Genomic DNA, 16,495 nt, shown 5'->3' on the forward strand with positions numbered 1-16,495 from the left:
ACAATTGAAAAGATTCTAAGGCTGGGCGGGGGCGGTGGCTCACGCCTGTAATCCCAGAACTTTGGGAGACCAAGGGGGGGATCACAAGGTCAAGAGGTAACAGACCTTCCTGGCTGACACGGTGAAACCCCATCTCTACGAAAAATACAAAAAATTAGCCAGGCGTGGTGGCGGGCGCCTGTAATCCCAGCTACTGGCGAGGCTGAGGCAGGAGAATGGCGTGAACCCGGGAGGCGGAGCTTGCAGTGAGCGGAGATCGCGCCATTGCACTCCAGCCTGGGTGACAGAGCGAGACCCTGCCTCAAAAAGAAAAAAAAAAAATACTGTAGACTCCTCCCCCAAGCTGTATTTGCAGGATTCATTCAGAGTAGGCACACAGAGCTTCTTGCTTTTTTCTAATAATATCCTAGAAATTATTTACATTTTACTAAAAAGAATTTATTCACAATCATCCAGAGTTTTTTTTTTTTGTTTTTTTTTTTTGAGACAGAGTCTCACTCTGTCGCCCAGGCTGAAGTGCAGTGGCACAATCTCGGCTCACTGCAGCCTTCGCTCTCCGAGTTCAAGCGATTCTCCTGCCTCAGGCTCCCAAGTAGCTGGGATTACAGGCGCCTGCCACTGCACCTGGCTAATTTTTTGTATTTTTAGTAGAGATGGGGTTTCACCATCTTGACCGGGCTGCTCTTGAACTCCTGACCTCGTGATCAACCCGCCTCAGCCTCCCAAAGTGCTGGGATTACAGGCGTGAGCCACTGCACCCAGACCTTTTCTTTTTTTTTTTTTTTTTTGAGATGGAGTTTCACTCTTGTTGTCCAACCTGGAGTGCAATGGTGCGATCTGGCTTACTGCAACCTCTGCCTCCCCGGTTCAAGAGATTCTCCTGCCTCAGCCTCCCGAGTAGCTAGGATTACAGGCTCCCACCACCATGCCTGGCTAATTTTTTGTATTTTTAGTAGAAATGGGGTTTCACCATGTTAGCCAGGCTGGTCTCGAACTCCTGACCTCAGGTGATCCGCCCGCCTTGGCCTCCTGCCAGCCACCACACCCAGCCCATCTAGAGTTTTTAATTATAATATTAGTCCTCTAAAAGTGCTATCACTTAAAAAAAAAAATTATCATAACATTCAAATGTTTGGCAAAAGCATGTGATCCCAGCATGTTTCTTTGTCTTCTTCCGCTTCCCCCTACCTTTTAAACAGTTTTTATACGTTCCTCATACTTTCTTCCACGGACAATTTTCAACAAGTCTAGTCAAACTTATAGAAGCAGAAATTAGAATGGAATCTCTGATGTTTAATGTTCTTATTACAACAGAAATAAAATATAATAAAACAAGCACAAATTCCACCTGATTTTTTTACTTGCTTTATCAAGGACAATCAAGAAGCCCTGTGTTGTGTGTCTGTGAATGGGCCCTGCAAAAATAGCTTGCGGGGAAAGAACTCTACAAAAATCTTGACTTACAGGTTTTAACAAATGTGCTGTCAAATGCAACTCTTACTTGCACAATATCATGCAGCTTTCTCTCTTTGGTGTCTGCCTTGCCCTTTAAAAGCCCATAGAGGATGGAATTTTATTCTCTCAGTTAAGAGTCAGCAAAACTATAATCATCACTTCCTTTTCTTTTCTAGAATATTTCCGTGTGTTCACTGCAGCAGATAAAGGCCTGATCAAAACAAAATAATTCACTATCTTACACAGGCCATATATATATATATATGTGTGTGTGTGTGTGTGTGTGTGTGTGTGTGTGTGTATATATATATGGCACAATCTTGGCTCACTGCAACCTCTGTCTCCTGGGTTCAAGCGATTCTCCTGCCTCAGCCTCCTGAGTAGCTGGGATTACAGGCACCCACAACCATGCCCAGCTAATTTTTTTATTTTTAGTAGAGATGGGGGTTTCACCATGTTGGCCAGGCTGGTCTTGAACTTCTGACCTCAGGTGATCTGCCTGCCTCAGCCTCCCAAAGTGCTGGGATTACAGGCATGAGCCACCGCACTCGGCCCATATTGGATTTTTTTAATGTTCACATAAACTGAAATTTTGAGGAAAGAATTTTTAAAAATCAAAATTGCTACTTTAAAATTTTTAAGTAGTATCTGTTCAAATAATATGACTTTAAAAAGAATATTCATAGATTTTAATATAGGAAAAATCTTGGCTAATTTTAAATTGATGCAGTTTATAATCTAGAGATAATACTGATTAAACCAATATCCATTTCATAATAATCAACGTTAATTGTCACTAAGACTGATAAGGAAGGATTGAATAGTTTAAAAACAAAACAAAACAAAAAAAGACTCTTTGAGCAAAGAATCAGAAAGTTAAGAAAACTCATCCTGATCCTGACTAAAGTCAGCACAAAATGACCATAAAGAGCGCTTGGATAAGAAAATTAACTTTTTCACCAACATGAGCAGCAAGGAGCTTGGAAATGAGATACTGTATGGAAAAATAAAAGCTCTTCAGCTGTTTCACTAGACAAATGAAATCACAGCTGTTCAGCTAACACCCTAACGATGATGATGATAATCATAAACAACATCATCATCACTTTATTGAGCCTTTGCACCAGGTGCTATGCTGCCTTATTTACATGGTGAAGACTATGAATAATCCCATTTTACAGATATGGAAACCAAGGCACAGGGAAGTTAAGCAGCTTCCTTAGGGACACAGATTTAGTAATTGGCAAAGTCATGATTAGAATGCATGTAGTCTGGTTGCAAAGCCCACACTCATCACTTCTACACTTTACTCACTGTCCCTCTCTAGCTGTGAGAAGTAGAATGCCAATGAGAATTTAAGACTTAGTTGGTGGATTCATGGTTGAAAGCTATGAGAAGATTCTATATAATGAATGACATCTTCTGCAACATCCTTACAGTTGTGTGACAGTTTCCCAAGGTTCTTTCTTATAGTATCGCCTTTGAATGCAGGTGACAAATGTGAATGGGAAGTTCTACTCCTGTGGACTCACATGCACTTCAAAATAAATTGATTACAAAATCCCCTTAGTAGCTGACTAGTTAACATAAGGCTGATAGCCACAAGGTAATGTAAAGGGAAATATCTACACCAAGAGAGTGACTTGGTTTTTATTATTATTTATATATTTATTCTTTTTAGAGATGGGATCTTCCTTGGCTACCCAAGCTGGAGCGCAGTGGCATAGCCAAAGCTTACTGTATCCTCAAACTCCTGGGTTCAAGCAATTTTCCTACTTCAGCCTCCTGAGTAGCTGGGATTATAAGTTAGTACCATTAGTACTATGCTTGGCTAATTTTATTTTTTGTAGAGACAGGGTCTCGTAATGTTGCCCAGGCTGGTCTTGAATTCCTGGACTCAAGCAGTTCTCTAACCTCAGCCTCCCAGCTAGGATCCTCCTGAAGACAATTAGATAGGCTAGTTGTGAGGACAACCCCTAGTCTGAATGAAGTCATGTCACCCGGACAGCTAGGTAAGGAGAGAGGACAGACCAAGTGCATCCAATAGTAGTACCAAGTCATTAAAATACAAGTTAAAAAGAAGAGGTGGTCAGAATACATCCTATTCTACCCCTCAAGAAATTAGCATTCACTCATACAAAAGACAGTTCCATTAACCGAGAGTCTCATAGTTACTGGAAAACAGAGGTTGTGTAAAAGTAAATGGTGATGAGTGGGAACATAACTTGGCATCATGCAGTAACTAACAGACTGTCTTCCTTACAACCCTAGAGTGTCATGGGGATATCCCTTAGTGAAAAGGTCCTCCAATCCCTTTATGTAGATATCTGTTTTATATTTGTAAGATTCTGAGTAAGTTTCTATCTGACAGAAAGGGCACTGCTACTTTTTAAAAAGGTTATAACTACCACTTTACCATATTTTCCAACTCTCTAGGGATACTGTGTGGCTTGTTCATTAGATCTAAAACACCAGCTATAAAAATCTTATCTGGCTAGGTGTGGTGGCTTCTGCCTGTTACCCCAGCACTTTGGGAAGCCGAGGCAGGAGGATTGCTTAAGGCCAGATGTTCGAGACTAGCCTGGACAACATAGCAAGACCCCACTCTATATTTTTTTTTTTAAGTTTTTTTGAGTCAGGGTCAGGGTCTCCCTCTGTCACCCATGCCAGAGTGCAGTGGTGTGATCTTGGCCTCACTGCAACCTCTGCCCCCCAGGCTCAAGTGATCCTCCCACCTCAGCCTCTTCAGCAGCTGAGAATACAGGCACATGTCACGGTGCCTGGCTAATTTTCGTACTTTTTGTAGAGACAGCGTTTTGCCATGTTGGCCGGGCTGGTTTTGAACTCTTGGGCTCAAGCGATCTGCCCACCTTTGCCTCCCAAAGTGCCAAGATTGCAGACATGAGCCACTGTGCCTGGCCTACAAAAAACCTTTTAAAAAAATCCTTTCTACCAGTTACAGTAAGAACAAATAATTACACAAAAATTATTTGAAAGGCAACCACCTGCCAAACAATGTTAGCTACTTGCTCTGAACTAAAATAAACATAGTATTACTTACATACACACCATTGTTTAACTACAGTATGCTAACAATCATATTATCAAGTACCAATGAAAAAATACAAATTCAATTTCTACCAAAAGATTTTCATTAAAATCAAAACCCAACTCTTCTATTTCTATTTTGATTCCTAACCCTACCAAAGCAATATAAACCGAGCAGTTATTGAGGTTGTCTCCTTAATTAGTGACCTGGTTCTACCTGATGTGGCCTTATATAAAGGGATTGTGTTATACGGAAAAAGATACATATATCTTATGAACTTAACTCACCAAAATGATCTGAAGGAAGACCTCATATTGTCGTATATTATAGAGCGCTTCTTTTAACATATATGGCTGAAGTTCAGCTCTCATGTGTGGGTCGTTGGCTGCCTTCTCAAGGATGGCTGTGTAGCGGTATACCTGGTTCCGGGCAGTCTCAAGCTGGTAATCAATATGCTGCATGGTGGCTGGGAGTGCTACATGGAGAACAGCTGGCACTGTTTGTAAGCATATAAAAAGGCAGTCATAAAGGAGACTAAAAACAATTAAGGAGAAGAAGCCTAGAAAGTAGTTACATTTTAAGCATTAAGTTAGGGTTTTTTCCCCAATCAAATCAGTAATAATGAGGCATGTGTTTCATGGGCCCCACCACATAAAGAAAAGAATCTAGGCTGGGGGCGGTGGCTCACGCCTGTAATCCCAGCACCTTGGGAGGCTGAGGCGGGCGGATCAGGAGGTCAAGAGATTGAGACCATCCTGGCCAACATGGTGAAACCCTGTGTCTACTAAAAATACAAAAATTAACCGGGTGTGGTGCCGCGCGCCCGTAATCTCAGCACAGGAGAATCACTTGAACCCAGGAGGGGGAAGTTGCAGGAAGCCGAGATCGCGCCACTGCACTCCAATCTGGAACACAAGAGCGAAACTCCATCTCAAAAAAAAAAAAAAAAAACCCCTAAAACAAACAAGTTCAAACAAAAGATATTATCAGAATAACCCAGTTATAGTAGGTCAGCTTTTGCCACTAAATATAGAAGAGTTTAGAGAATAGGCAGAGTTTGGTATTATGTGTTGTTAACCATGTGCTTTCAGAAGAGCCACTGACCCTTCCTTTTGTATATCTTCTAGTTATTTAAAAAAAAAAAAAGGAATGTTTGTTAAGAAACTCATCTGGATGGTGAAAAATGACAGAATAGTCTAGCAAGGGAGGGTCATTTATGAAAATGGAAATTTGACTTTTTAGAACAGGTTTTAAACTAGAAAAAAATTACCCTTTTATTCTAGATTAGTGATTTGGTGAAAGACACTAACACCTTATCGGTGGACATACAGGAGTACCAAATTTCATAAGAAAGTTACTTCTACTGGTAGATACTTCATTAAATATTTCATAAGTACTTTCAAACTTATAAAGAATGCATTAAGTATATAACCACAAAGCAGATGCCCCCGAATTTAGAGATTTTAAATATCTCTCTGTGGATCTTTTCATTCCATTAACTGCACCAGGAACTGTTTTCAGGAAGATTTTTATTTTTTAAATAACTAAATTGTACTCCCTTTTGGTTACTGACTTGCAGTAATGAACACAAAGCCCCGCTGAACAGGGAGGTTAGCTTTGAGCAGGGCCCTTCGTCGCTTTCACTGATTCACTTTCTCCTACTAGCTTCATGGTACATAAAATGTAAAGTCTTGCCCCAGCAAAAGTAAAAATCACTACACATTATAAACAGTAGTTATTCTTCAGGAAACAGTAAAAAATGCAAATCTTAAATTTAAGAATGCCACTGGTGTGTTGTTTATTATTTTCCTCACCGTGCAACTTAAATTTTAAACATACATAACCTTTAGCATTAACCTAATGATATACCTACAATCATCAATGCCGTCTCCGCCTTTTCCACAGTCTCTGTTAAATAAACGAATTCCAGTAACAATCATGGTGAGTTCTTTCAGCTGGCGTTCTTTGTCCTTCTTAGACAGAGTTAGAAACGTCCCAAGCTCAGCCTGAGGAAAAATGCTCTGTAGAGCAGCTAAAATAAACCAGAAAAAAAAAAAAAAAAAAAAAAAAGGAAAACAAAATGATAGAATAAAGATATCAGAAGTTAAATAAGGTTTTTTTCTTTAGTAGCAAGTTAAGAGTCTGAGTTACTTATATGATTCTTTAAATTACTGATACCTGGTTATAGAATACATAATAAAATGTAGCACACATCAAAGCTGGATTACTGAAAGTTATGCCATTGCCTCATGTCCATTTTTAATAATTAAGCGCATCCAGCAGTAACTTTTTGGCAATGGGCGTGAAAACGAGCTTTCTAATTAGGAATCTGAGCCGAAAAATGGTTGCTTTAAAATAATTATGGAAGAAGGCCATAGGAGAGCTAGACATTTTTCCTGTTCCTCATTTTAAAGGATGAAAGAGGGCAAAGATTTCCTAAGGATAAAACAGTGCCCCTTTCCATCATCCATTTTAAATGACAGACTCAATTCTTTTCATCAATATGAAATATCCCTTTCCAGCTTTTCCATTTACTCAATCAGCCTGGGACCCTCAATCCTACTATCAATGTCTCTCTAATGAGGTGTAATAGGTCCCTAGATATGTGCAGCTCTAGGAAAATTAGCAATATTTCACTTTCTAGAGGTGCTACTTGAGTTTCAGAACGGACACACAGTGTAAAAGGAGACTGGGTACATTTTAACTCATTCGTGCTGATGGTTTTTTTTTCAGATTAAAAGGAAACTTCAATTTTTAACACTTCTAATTTAACATATTTTATAAAATACAATGATCATATATTTTACTTATGAAATGGAAATTGGTTATACTTTTTACCTGTTACCTCTCTGACAGTCTTGATGTCTGTAGGGGATCCAAAGCCAGAGCGGAGTAACACGTAGCTGATAATCTTCCGGTACAGGCTTTCCAATTCTTCTTTAGCACATGCTCTGTTATCTGTAATTTCTCTGGTAACAGAGCCTAATCTAGACTCTAGGACCCGGTGATGTTCTTCGAGAAATTCCACTAAAATTGCCAAATAACAATGTTCTATATATTTGATTTTTAGAATTCTTCTTACATAAGAACTAGAGAAAAACTGGGATTGGATATGGCAATTCTACTTCAGGAAAACAAGCAATTTCTTAAGCTGTAGTAATGAAATAAAAAACAGTGGCCAGCAAGTAGCCTCAAGACAAAAATCCAGTAGGAAAGATTTATGACAGTGACTTAAGTGGAATACTTTGTCAAAACACCTAAGACTTTAAACCGCCAAACTAAACACTAAATTTCAGAAAAGGCTAAAACCTCCCAATTAAGCAGAAAATAAAGAAGACCATTTCTACAACATATATATAATACTATATGAAAAAATAAATATATACATATTTTATATTTAGGCTATATGTAAGCACATGTAGTATACTATACATAAGCATATATAGTAGCAGAAATATATATGTAGTATGTATGTTCCTTTCAGTTACATGTATTTTTATTTCAGTTCTAGATAAATTTTCTCTGAAAAGCATCATTGATAATATGATGTTGCATCGAGAACTGTATCCCTCCTCATTCCTCCTGTGATATGCCGAGGGATAGGCTTAACTTTGACAGGACACTGTTCACTGAGTTGTTGCAAGTACAATTCTTGCAAAGACTCTGTAAGACAACCCATATTACTATTACAAGGGCAATAATTAACATATCCACCACGCACAGTTTATACCTATACTCTTGCCACGAAACCAACTGAGAACTTTGCAAATTTTTTTTTTTTTTTTTTTTTTTTTTTTTTGAGACGGAGTCTCGCTGTCTCCCAGGCTGGAGTGCAGTGGCCGGATCTCAGCTCACTGCAAGCTCCGCCTCCCGGGTTTACGCCATTCTCCTGCCTCAGCCTCCCGAGTAGCTGGGACTACAGGCAACCGCCACCTCGCCCGGCTAATTTTTTGTATTTTTAGTAGAGACGGGGTTTCACCGTGTTCGCCAGGATGGTCTCGATCTCCTGACCTCGTGATCCGCCCGTCTCGGCCTCCCAAAGTGCTGGGATTACAGGCTTGAGCCACCGCGCCCGGCGAACTTTGCAAATTAAAAATATGTTTAAATAACAAATGTAAAAATGTATAGGTTAAATTTTATCAATTCTATGACTATTTTATTGCTTTAAAATTTCCCTATTAAGCAAAAATGCAAGATACATACTTTTACATAGGTAGCATAACTGAAACTCATAAAGAGAAAAATCATCAAATTGTTAATAATGATTGTACTATATAGTAGAGGTAGAGGTAGTCCATAGAGAAATAGATTTGTTTTATACAGCAGGGGCAGCGGCGGTCCATAGAGAATTACATTTTCCTTTTTCTTTAGTTTCCAACTTGTGTTTGATGTATGCATTAAATTATTTACATAATGAGCCGGGCGTGGCGGCTCACACTCATAATCCCAGCACTTTGGGAGTCCAAGGTGCGGACAGAACTCCAGGCTTAGGCCTGGAGTTCAACACCAGCCTGGGCAGCATGGCGACATCCCGTCTCTACTAAGAATACAAAAATTAGCTGGGCAAGGTGGCACACGCCTATAGTTTCAGCTACTCAGGAGGGTGAGGTGGGAGAATTGCTTCAACCCGGGAGTCAGAGTTTGCAGTGATCTGTGGATCGTGCCACTACACTCCCGCCTGGGTGACAGAGCAAGACTCTGTCTGAAAAGAAAAAAAAGTTACATATTGAAAAGCTTTCTAAACTCCCCATCATTCATTTCATTTTTGAATAGTTATATAATTTAGGTAATTATTATGAGAAAATAACATAAACCAGGAACAGGGAAATCTACAAATTAAAAACTTTTAACTTCAATGGGCTGGTTGTTCGAATTCCTAATTATTATGTATTAGTACCATAAAGGTTAAAAGACAATAGACTTGGAAACAATAATTATGAGCATAATAATTGGAATTTGCTTTTAACCCTCACAAAGGCCAATGGTTTTTTTTTCATTTAGCATTTCTAACATTGTTATAGTCCTCAAAGTTGAAAAACATTTCAAAAGATTGCCAAAAATTAAACTGTTAAATTGATTAAACAATTAAATTCATTGTCAGCCAAATGAAGCCGTTCTTAGCTGAAATACAATATGAAATTTAAGTATAAAAATAGGTAGTCTATGTTACCTCGATTTGTATAATTCATATCAAAGTAGACTTGCATCTTAATAGTGTCCAGGGATGGATTTTTAGTATCCAATAGCCGAGTCATACAAAGCTAGAAAAGAATAGCCCATGAATACTTCTAGTTATAGTTTCTGAGACAAGTATTTCCTAAAGTTATTTTCAAAAATAAAAGGAAAAGCAGTGGTTCCTGATATTTATTCACCAATAACCCCTTTTATTATTATTTTTTCTCCTTGAAGACTTCAGGCTTTATAGTTTATTTAACCAATAACTTTTTTTATTTTTATAGATTTAGGGGGTACAAGTGTCATTTTGTTACATGGATATATTGTGTGTCGTGGTGAAGCCTGGGCTTTTAGGGTAGCTAACACCTGAATAGTGGACATTGTACCCATTAAGTGATTTCTCATCCCTCACTCCCCTCTCACCCTCCCAAGTCTCCAATGTCTACTGTTCCACTCTCTATGTCCCTGTGTACGTATTATTTAGCTCCCACTTGTAAGTGAGAATATGTGGTATTTTACTTTCTGTTTCTGAGTTATTTCACTTAAGATAGTAGCCTCCAGTTCCATCCATGTTGCCACAAGACATGATTTCATCATTTTTTATGGCTCATAGTATTCCACTGTGTGTATGTGTATATACATATTCTTTATCCAATCATCTGTTGATGGACACTTAGGTTGATTCCATATCTTTACTATCAATAACATTTGTTAAGCAATAAGTCATTTCCCTTGAGTTAACCAATAATTATCATGCCCAGGTGGCTAGTAGTCTAGTTGAAGGCAAGAAACCTGATGTTTTTGTTAGTTTGGGCAGTCTAAATGTGGGTAAATGTTCCACAAAGCTTATATTCCAGTCTAAAACTCTTCTAGAGTTCCTCGTTACTATTTGTGCCTTGAACAACACTGCTAAGTTTATTTTATAAAAAGCTGCTGCAGCCAGCACGGTGGCTCACACCTGTAATCCCAGCACTTTGGGAGGCTGAGGTGGGCAGATCACCTGAGGTCGGGAGTTCGAGACCAGCCTGGTTAACATGATGAAACCCCGTCTCTACTAAAAATACAAAAATTAGCTGGGCGTGGTGGCGCACACCTGTAGTCCCAGCTACTCGGGAGGCTGAGACAGGAGAATTGCTTGAGAACCTGGGAGGTGGACACGGCAATGAGGCAAGATCGTGCCACTGCACTCCAGCTTGGGAGACAGAGTGAGACTCCATCTCAAAAAATAAAATAACATTAAATAAAATTAAAATTTAAAAGCTGCTGTAACTACCACCCCTCTCTTCACAAAATTTCTCTAGTTCTACCCTTGCTATTTCTTCTCCTGGTCTGTTTTCTCCCATGAGCCCCCACATGGATGGCTCATTTCCCTTCTCTGCCTTGCCTCTTTAGATTGAATATCAACCTCAGTTTTTCTTTCCTTCTCTCATCTCTACTCATCACCTCCCTCCCCCACTTCCTTCACTGCTCACCCTGTAGGCTGAATATACTGCAGCTGGCAGGCACTTGGCAGCATCACTCTCAACCCGTCTCCCTGAGCACCAGCCCTGCTTTCCTGGGAGGAGGGAGGGGAGAATGCAAGACTGACGATTGGACACTGTGTCTTTGCAGAAGCCTGTGCACCTGGATCCTTCCACATAGAGAAGTACTGTTCTAAAATGCACACTTTAAAAAAATAGCTCATCCACATGATTTTTAGTTGAGAAAAATATTGTCACTTGAATTATACGTTGTTAGTTTATGTACCTGTCATATTAAAAGTATATTGGCTTGATTCTTTCCAACGTAGTTGAGTTGGGGCTTGAGGGGAATGGAGAAGTCTTCCTGGGTCCTGACAAGGAGAACAACTTATTTTCTGCCCCTCCTTGATTCTCTTCCACAGCTTTCCAATAACATTTCTGACGGTCATAATCACTTCCCTTATTGCTAAGAACAAGTTTTATACCATCTTTTCTCTGCATCCTCCCCAATATCTGTTATGTTTTGACTTTTTAAAGACATTCTAACTGGTGTAAGATTGTATCTCGTTGTCAGAATAGAAAATCCAGACATAAAGCCACATACCTGCAGTCAGGTGATCTTTGACAAAGTCAACAGAAACATACACTGGAGAAATGACATCCTATTCAATAAATGGTGCTGGGAAAATTGGATTACCATATGTAGAAGAATGAAACCAGACCCCAATGTCTCACCATATACAAAAATTAACAACTCAAGATTGATTAAAGACTTACATGTAAGACCTGAAACTATAAAAATACCAGAAAAAAACCTAGGACTGGACATTGGCCTACGCAAAGAATTCATTACTTAAAAGCAAATGCAACAGAAATAGACAAATTGGATTTAAATAAACTAAAAAGCTTCTACACATCAAAATGAATAATCAACAGAGTGAAAAGAAAACCTGCAGAATGGGAGAAAATATGTACAAACTATGCATCTGACAAAGGACTAATATTCAGGATCTACGAGGAACTCAAACAACTCGACAACAACAAATAACCCCATTATAAAGTGGGCAAAGGCCATGAATAGACATTTTTCAAAAGAAGATATACAAATGGCCAACACGCATGAAAAAAATGCTCAACATCACTCAGCATTAGAGAAATGCAAATTAATTTAGTTCTATTTAACTTCACAGTGCATGACAAACCAGTTAATGTTTGCAATGTAAGAGATTAATAACAAGGTTTCACTAAAATACTGTAGCAGATGCTGCTACCTGCCCAATTTCCCTGCCCTTCCTTCCTTCCTAACAGAGCCTCAATTTGGATTGGGGCAGGGATTTCTTCATCTAAAAAATAAAAAAGAAGTGAATGTCCCTAGGTCACTTACAGTATCATTCTGGTCAATAAATGTAAGTAGATGGAAGGGATTCTGGGAAAATTATTATTTTCCAGAGAGAAGGTGATAGACACAACTGGCACACGTATTTTGCCCTTTGCCTTCTCCCCTTCTTTCTACCTAGAGGTAGGGTAGCTATCTTTTGACCATCAGATGACCATATTGCAAGGATGGCATGCCCCAGGAAGCCAGGAAGAAGGGTCTATGTCTCTCCACACTTTGTGTTATGAGAAAAATACCTCATGTGTACTACTATTTTGTGGGCTTTTGCTTCATTTAGCTGAAGGCAATAATGACTAACACAAATACTGTGTTTACAACTGAGAATAAGTAATTGCAAATTTGAGGACTGTTGGGTAATCACCTTAACAAGATTCTGCACATCACTTTTCATGAGGGTTCTATCCATGTTAAAGCCATTACTTGGATCCAGGACAACAGCTTTCACCTGGAAAAAAGTAGGAACAAGTCCATTAAGTAGGAAAGAATCCATTAAGCAATTTTATTTCATATTATTAGTTTAATATGTTTCCATTTTTTAAACAACTACCTCCTGATTACAGTGGAGTTGGTTTTTCAACTATTTTTCTTACTACTGAACTCATCAGTACCCTTGTTAGAGGCTGAAGAAAAGAAGCGACAAACATCAAACTTGAATGGGGTGCTAGAAAAGTTATATGGGGAAATAAGTTGAAAGCAATGGCTAGGTTTTCAGTTGGGAAACTATGGTATATTTTATTGTATTTTTATTGTGTATTGTTATCTTAACCAAAAGCAAGAACAGAGAAACCATAGCAATGAGTAATTTTTAACAACGGCAAACAAAAATACACATCAAAAAATTCCCACACAGGAGAACATTATTGATGTTTTCCAAACTCATCAAGGTCTTCTAAATCAGTCTCTATAAATCTACAACTCACATGCTCTATAAACGTTTTTAAAATGTTTTCACTAACTTGTCCGATGATCTCATTATGTTTAAGCTGAAAAACATCTATGAAAGCTTCACAGAATTTAAAGGGGAAAATGGACACCACATCTTAAAAAAGCTCTTAATAAACTAGTAATCACAAAAAGATTTCTTCTTACCATAAAAGCAATCAGAGTTTCAGAAACAATCTCTCCATGGGCTGCACATTCTTGTCCTATTTCTCGTATAATACTCCTTATAACACTTTCGGCCTGAGTTGGAGGCATTCTGGCTAAATAAAACAACAATTTTTTAAAAAAAACGTGGGTTTATGCAAATTTGTTTTTTTCTTTTCTGATTTCTCCAATATTGTGTTTGTAAAGAGTCATAACATCATCTATTAGCTTATTAGTATTTTTATTAGTATCTAGGCCTCTCCTGTTTTTCATTATTTTTAAAAATGACTTTATTGAAGACAGACAATGATTGGGATTTCAAATAATTGAAACATCTGATAATTAACATTTTCAATTATTTAAATTATGGTCACTAAACATATATTCCTATTATGATATTCTTAATTAAAATAAAAAAAAAGGCTAAGCAGGCTGGGCGCGATGGCTCACGCCTGTAATCCCAGCATTTTGGGAGGCCGAGGCAGGCGGATCAGCTGAGGTCGGGAGTTCGAGACCAGCCTGACCAACACGGAGAAACCCCGTCTCTACTAAAAATACAAAATTAGCCGGGCGTGGTGGCGGGCGCCTGTAGTCCCAGCTACTCGGGAGGCTGAGGCAGGAGAATCGCTTGAACCCGGGAGGCGGAGGTTGCGGTGAGCCGAGATCACGCCATTGCACTCCAGCCTGGGCAACAAGAGCGAAACTGCGTCTCAAAAAAAAAAGGTAAGCAGTATTTGTAGGGGAAGAAGGTAAAATTAATGAGAAACCCAAGAGTACAGCTTGAAAGAGGAAATGCTTATTCAACCACATTCGCTAAATAACCTTTCGTAATTGTACTAGAATCTTGGAAAACAATTCTTGCTCAGATCATTAAAATAATCTTTTCCGCACATCTAAAATGGAGTTCAGACTCTCGATAAAAAACACAAAAGCAAAAACCAAAACGTAAGAGTTATGCATCATGGAAAAAAATGAACTCCTGGTTATTAATTCCATTTACTATAAGGAAAAAGTGGCAGGTTTTGACCGAGTTTTCTGATTTTCCTGAATATTAGTAACTAAGCACAATGGAACTTGGCATGTAGAGTATAACAAAGGCAATATCAGGTAGATAAAGCCAACTCCTCAGCATTATTAGCTTTCCGATGGATGGGTACGGAAGCACGAGGCATTTTGTCCAATGAAACCAGATTGCTTGGATTCCATCGTGACCCGACCACTGTCTAGCTGTGAGATCTTGGGCACTTGTTTCACTTCTTTCCAGAGGCGTGAGGACTAAATTAGTCCTATCTGTTTTGTGGTTACAACAGTTCGCGGCATAAGGGAATCGCTTAAAACAGCTTTGAATCAGTACTCCAGGATCGCAAGCAGCGCATGCGCGAGTGGCAGTCTGTGGGAGAGTCCATCCCGCGCCGGTCTGTGTGCGCATGCGCACCGCTGCCGGGTCGCTAGGGACGCGGCTCAGCACCTTCCCCGCATCCACCCACCAATTACTAAGTCCCCCGAGGTCCGGCTTCTAAGGTAGCCAGTGGAGTGGAACAGAGGCGGAAGGCCTCAGGCACCTGCGCAGTGGCTAGAGGGCCGCCCTGCAGCCCTGGGCGCCTCCGGCAGGAATGGACCGCTGTTCCAGCTCAGCGGCGGCGCAGCCTAAAGGATCGAGACTGAGAGCTAAGTCTCGACTAGGCAGGACGCGGTCCTCCAGCCGCCCGGGCTCCGCCAGCTGCCCCACGCTCGCCGCCTGGCGGGACACACCTCCGGGTCAAGGGCGCGGAGCCCCGAGTAGGCTGACCTGGATCGGAATCGACAGCAGGAGCCGTGTCTGTCTGCTTCTGTCCTGGGGCCCTCACCGCGACCGTCGGGGCAGTTGGGCTCTCGCAGCAACCGCCGCGTAACCATGGAGATGGAAGGCTCCGGACCAGAGGGGGTGGGGCCAGGTGGGGGCGGGGCTGGGTCCCACTTTGAGGGTCTTTTCCGCGAAAGATGGGCTGGAAAAACTTTAAAAACAAAGGAATTCCAGGCAGAGACATCTTAACCTCCGTGGTTAAGACTGTGAAACACAAGTTCTCGTAAATAAGGACATTAACTTGCTAGCGTGGGAACGATGGGGCGGCTTTGAAAGCGGGGTCGGGGAGAGGGAGGAGCCAGTTGGAGAGGCTGGGAAAACGGAAGGGCTGTATCCTGGACAAATAGAGTTCTTGTAAAAGTATCTAGATTTAAAAAACAAAAGTAAAAAGTATCGAGGTTTTATTTCATGTCCTGTTGTTCAAAGGAAGTCTGCAACAGAACCCTCCAAGATGCCCGAAAACTGCTCATTCAAGAAGCACATGATAAGAACACATTAGTGTCCGAGTCAAAATAATGAGGTTTTATCCCTTAACGATAATGTCGTTAGGCCCACCTTCAGACGTGAAAGTGTGAAAAAGGATTAAATACGCATTAGAAGGAGAGCATCAAACAACAAGGTTTTATTTTTAAACAGTAACTTTTCTCAAACTGCGAACAAACATGCAGAATATGCTTTGCTTAAGGACATTCCCTGATTACTAGGAAATGAATCAACACAAAAACTCAAGAATACACATCATAATATAACACAATTTTATTTCCACCTTCTAGAAAATGTTCCCGGAATGTGGATGAAGCTTGTGTAAAAATAGATGTTCAGAGTAACATGATTTATAATACCACAACCTTGGAAATCGAAACACGATATTTAAGTAAAACGTCAGGCAGGTATTTAAAATTATGTTAATAAAAACCTTGTGTTTGTCTTATATTTTTTAAAAGCCAAATGCAAAATTTATATATAATATGACTTAAACTATATTGACGTACATATAATGCACAAAAAGTGTATAAGTCATTTTTTCAAAA

General features: G+C 39.7%; 1 protein-coding gene across 3 annotated transcripts in view; it reads right to left on the reverse strand.

Moving 5' to 3' along the window:
• The window catches only part of CFAP206 (cilia and flagella associated protein 206), a 54,499-nt gene extending 38,441 nt beyond the window's left edge, over positions 1–16,058 (reverse strand). For 2 of the 3 annotated variants that reach the window (XM_008006544.3, XM_073022594.1), the window contains exons 1-7: positions 15,411–16,058; positions 13,625–13,737; positions 12,897–12,980; positions 9,675–9,765; positions 7,343–7,531; positions 6,378–6,536; positions 4,792–5,000 (exon numbers count right to left, since the gene is read on the reverse strand). In XM_008006544.3, coding sequence (XP_008004735.3) covers positions 4,792–5,000; positions 6,378–6,536; positions 7,343–7,531; positions 9,675–9,765; positions 12,897–12,980; positions 13,625–13,737; positions 15,411–15,648 — 1,083 coding nt within the window. In that variant the 5' untranslated portion in view covers positions 15,649–16,058. The remainder of the gene's footprint in view (positions 1–4,791; positions 5,001–6,377; positions 6,537–7,342; positions 7,532–9,674; positions 9,766–12,896; positions 12,981–13,624; positions 13,738–15,410) is intronic. The other variant, XM_008006546.3, reaches the window with a different exon arrangement.
• Positions 16,059–16,495: the final 437 nt, after the last annotated feature.

This window comes from Chlorocebus sabaeus, chromosome 13 (assembly GCF_047675955.1).
Source record: "Chlorocebus sabaeus isolate Y175 chromosome 13, mChlSab1.0.hap1, whole genome shotgun sequence".
In the NCBI taxonomy this organism is placed as follows: Eukaryota; Metazoa; Chordata; class Mammalia; order Primates; family Cercopithecidae; genus Chlorocebus; species Chlorocebus sabaeus.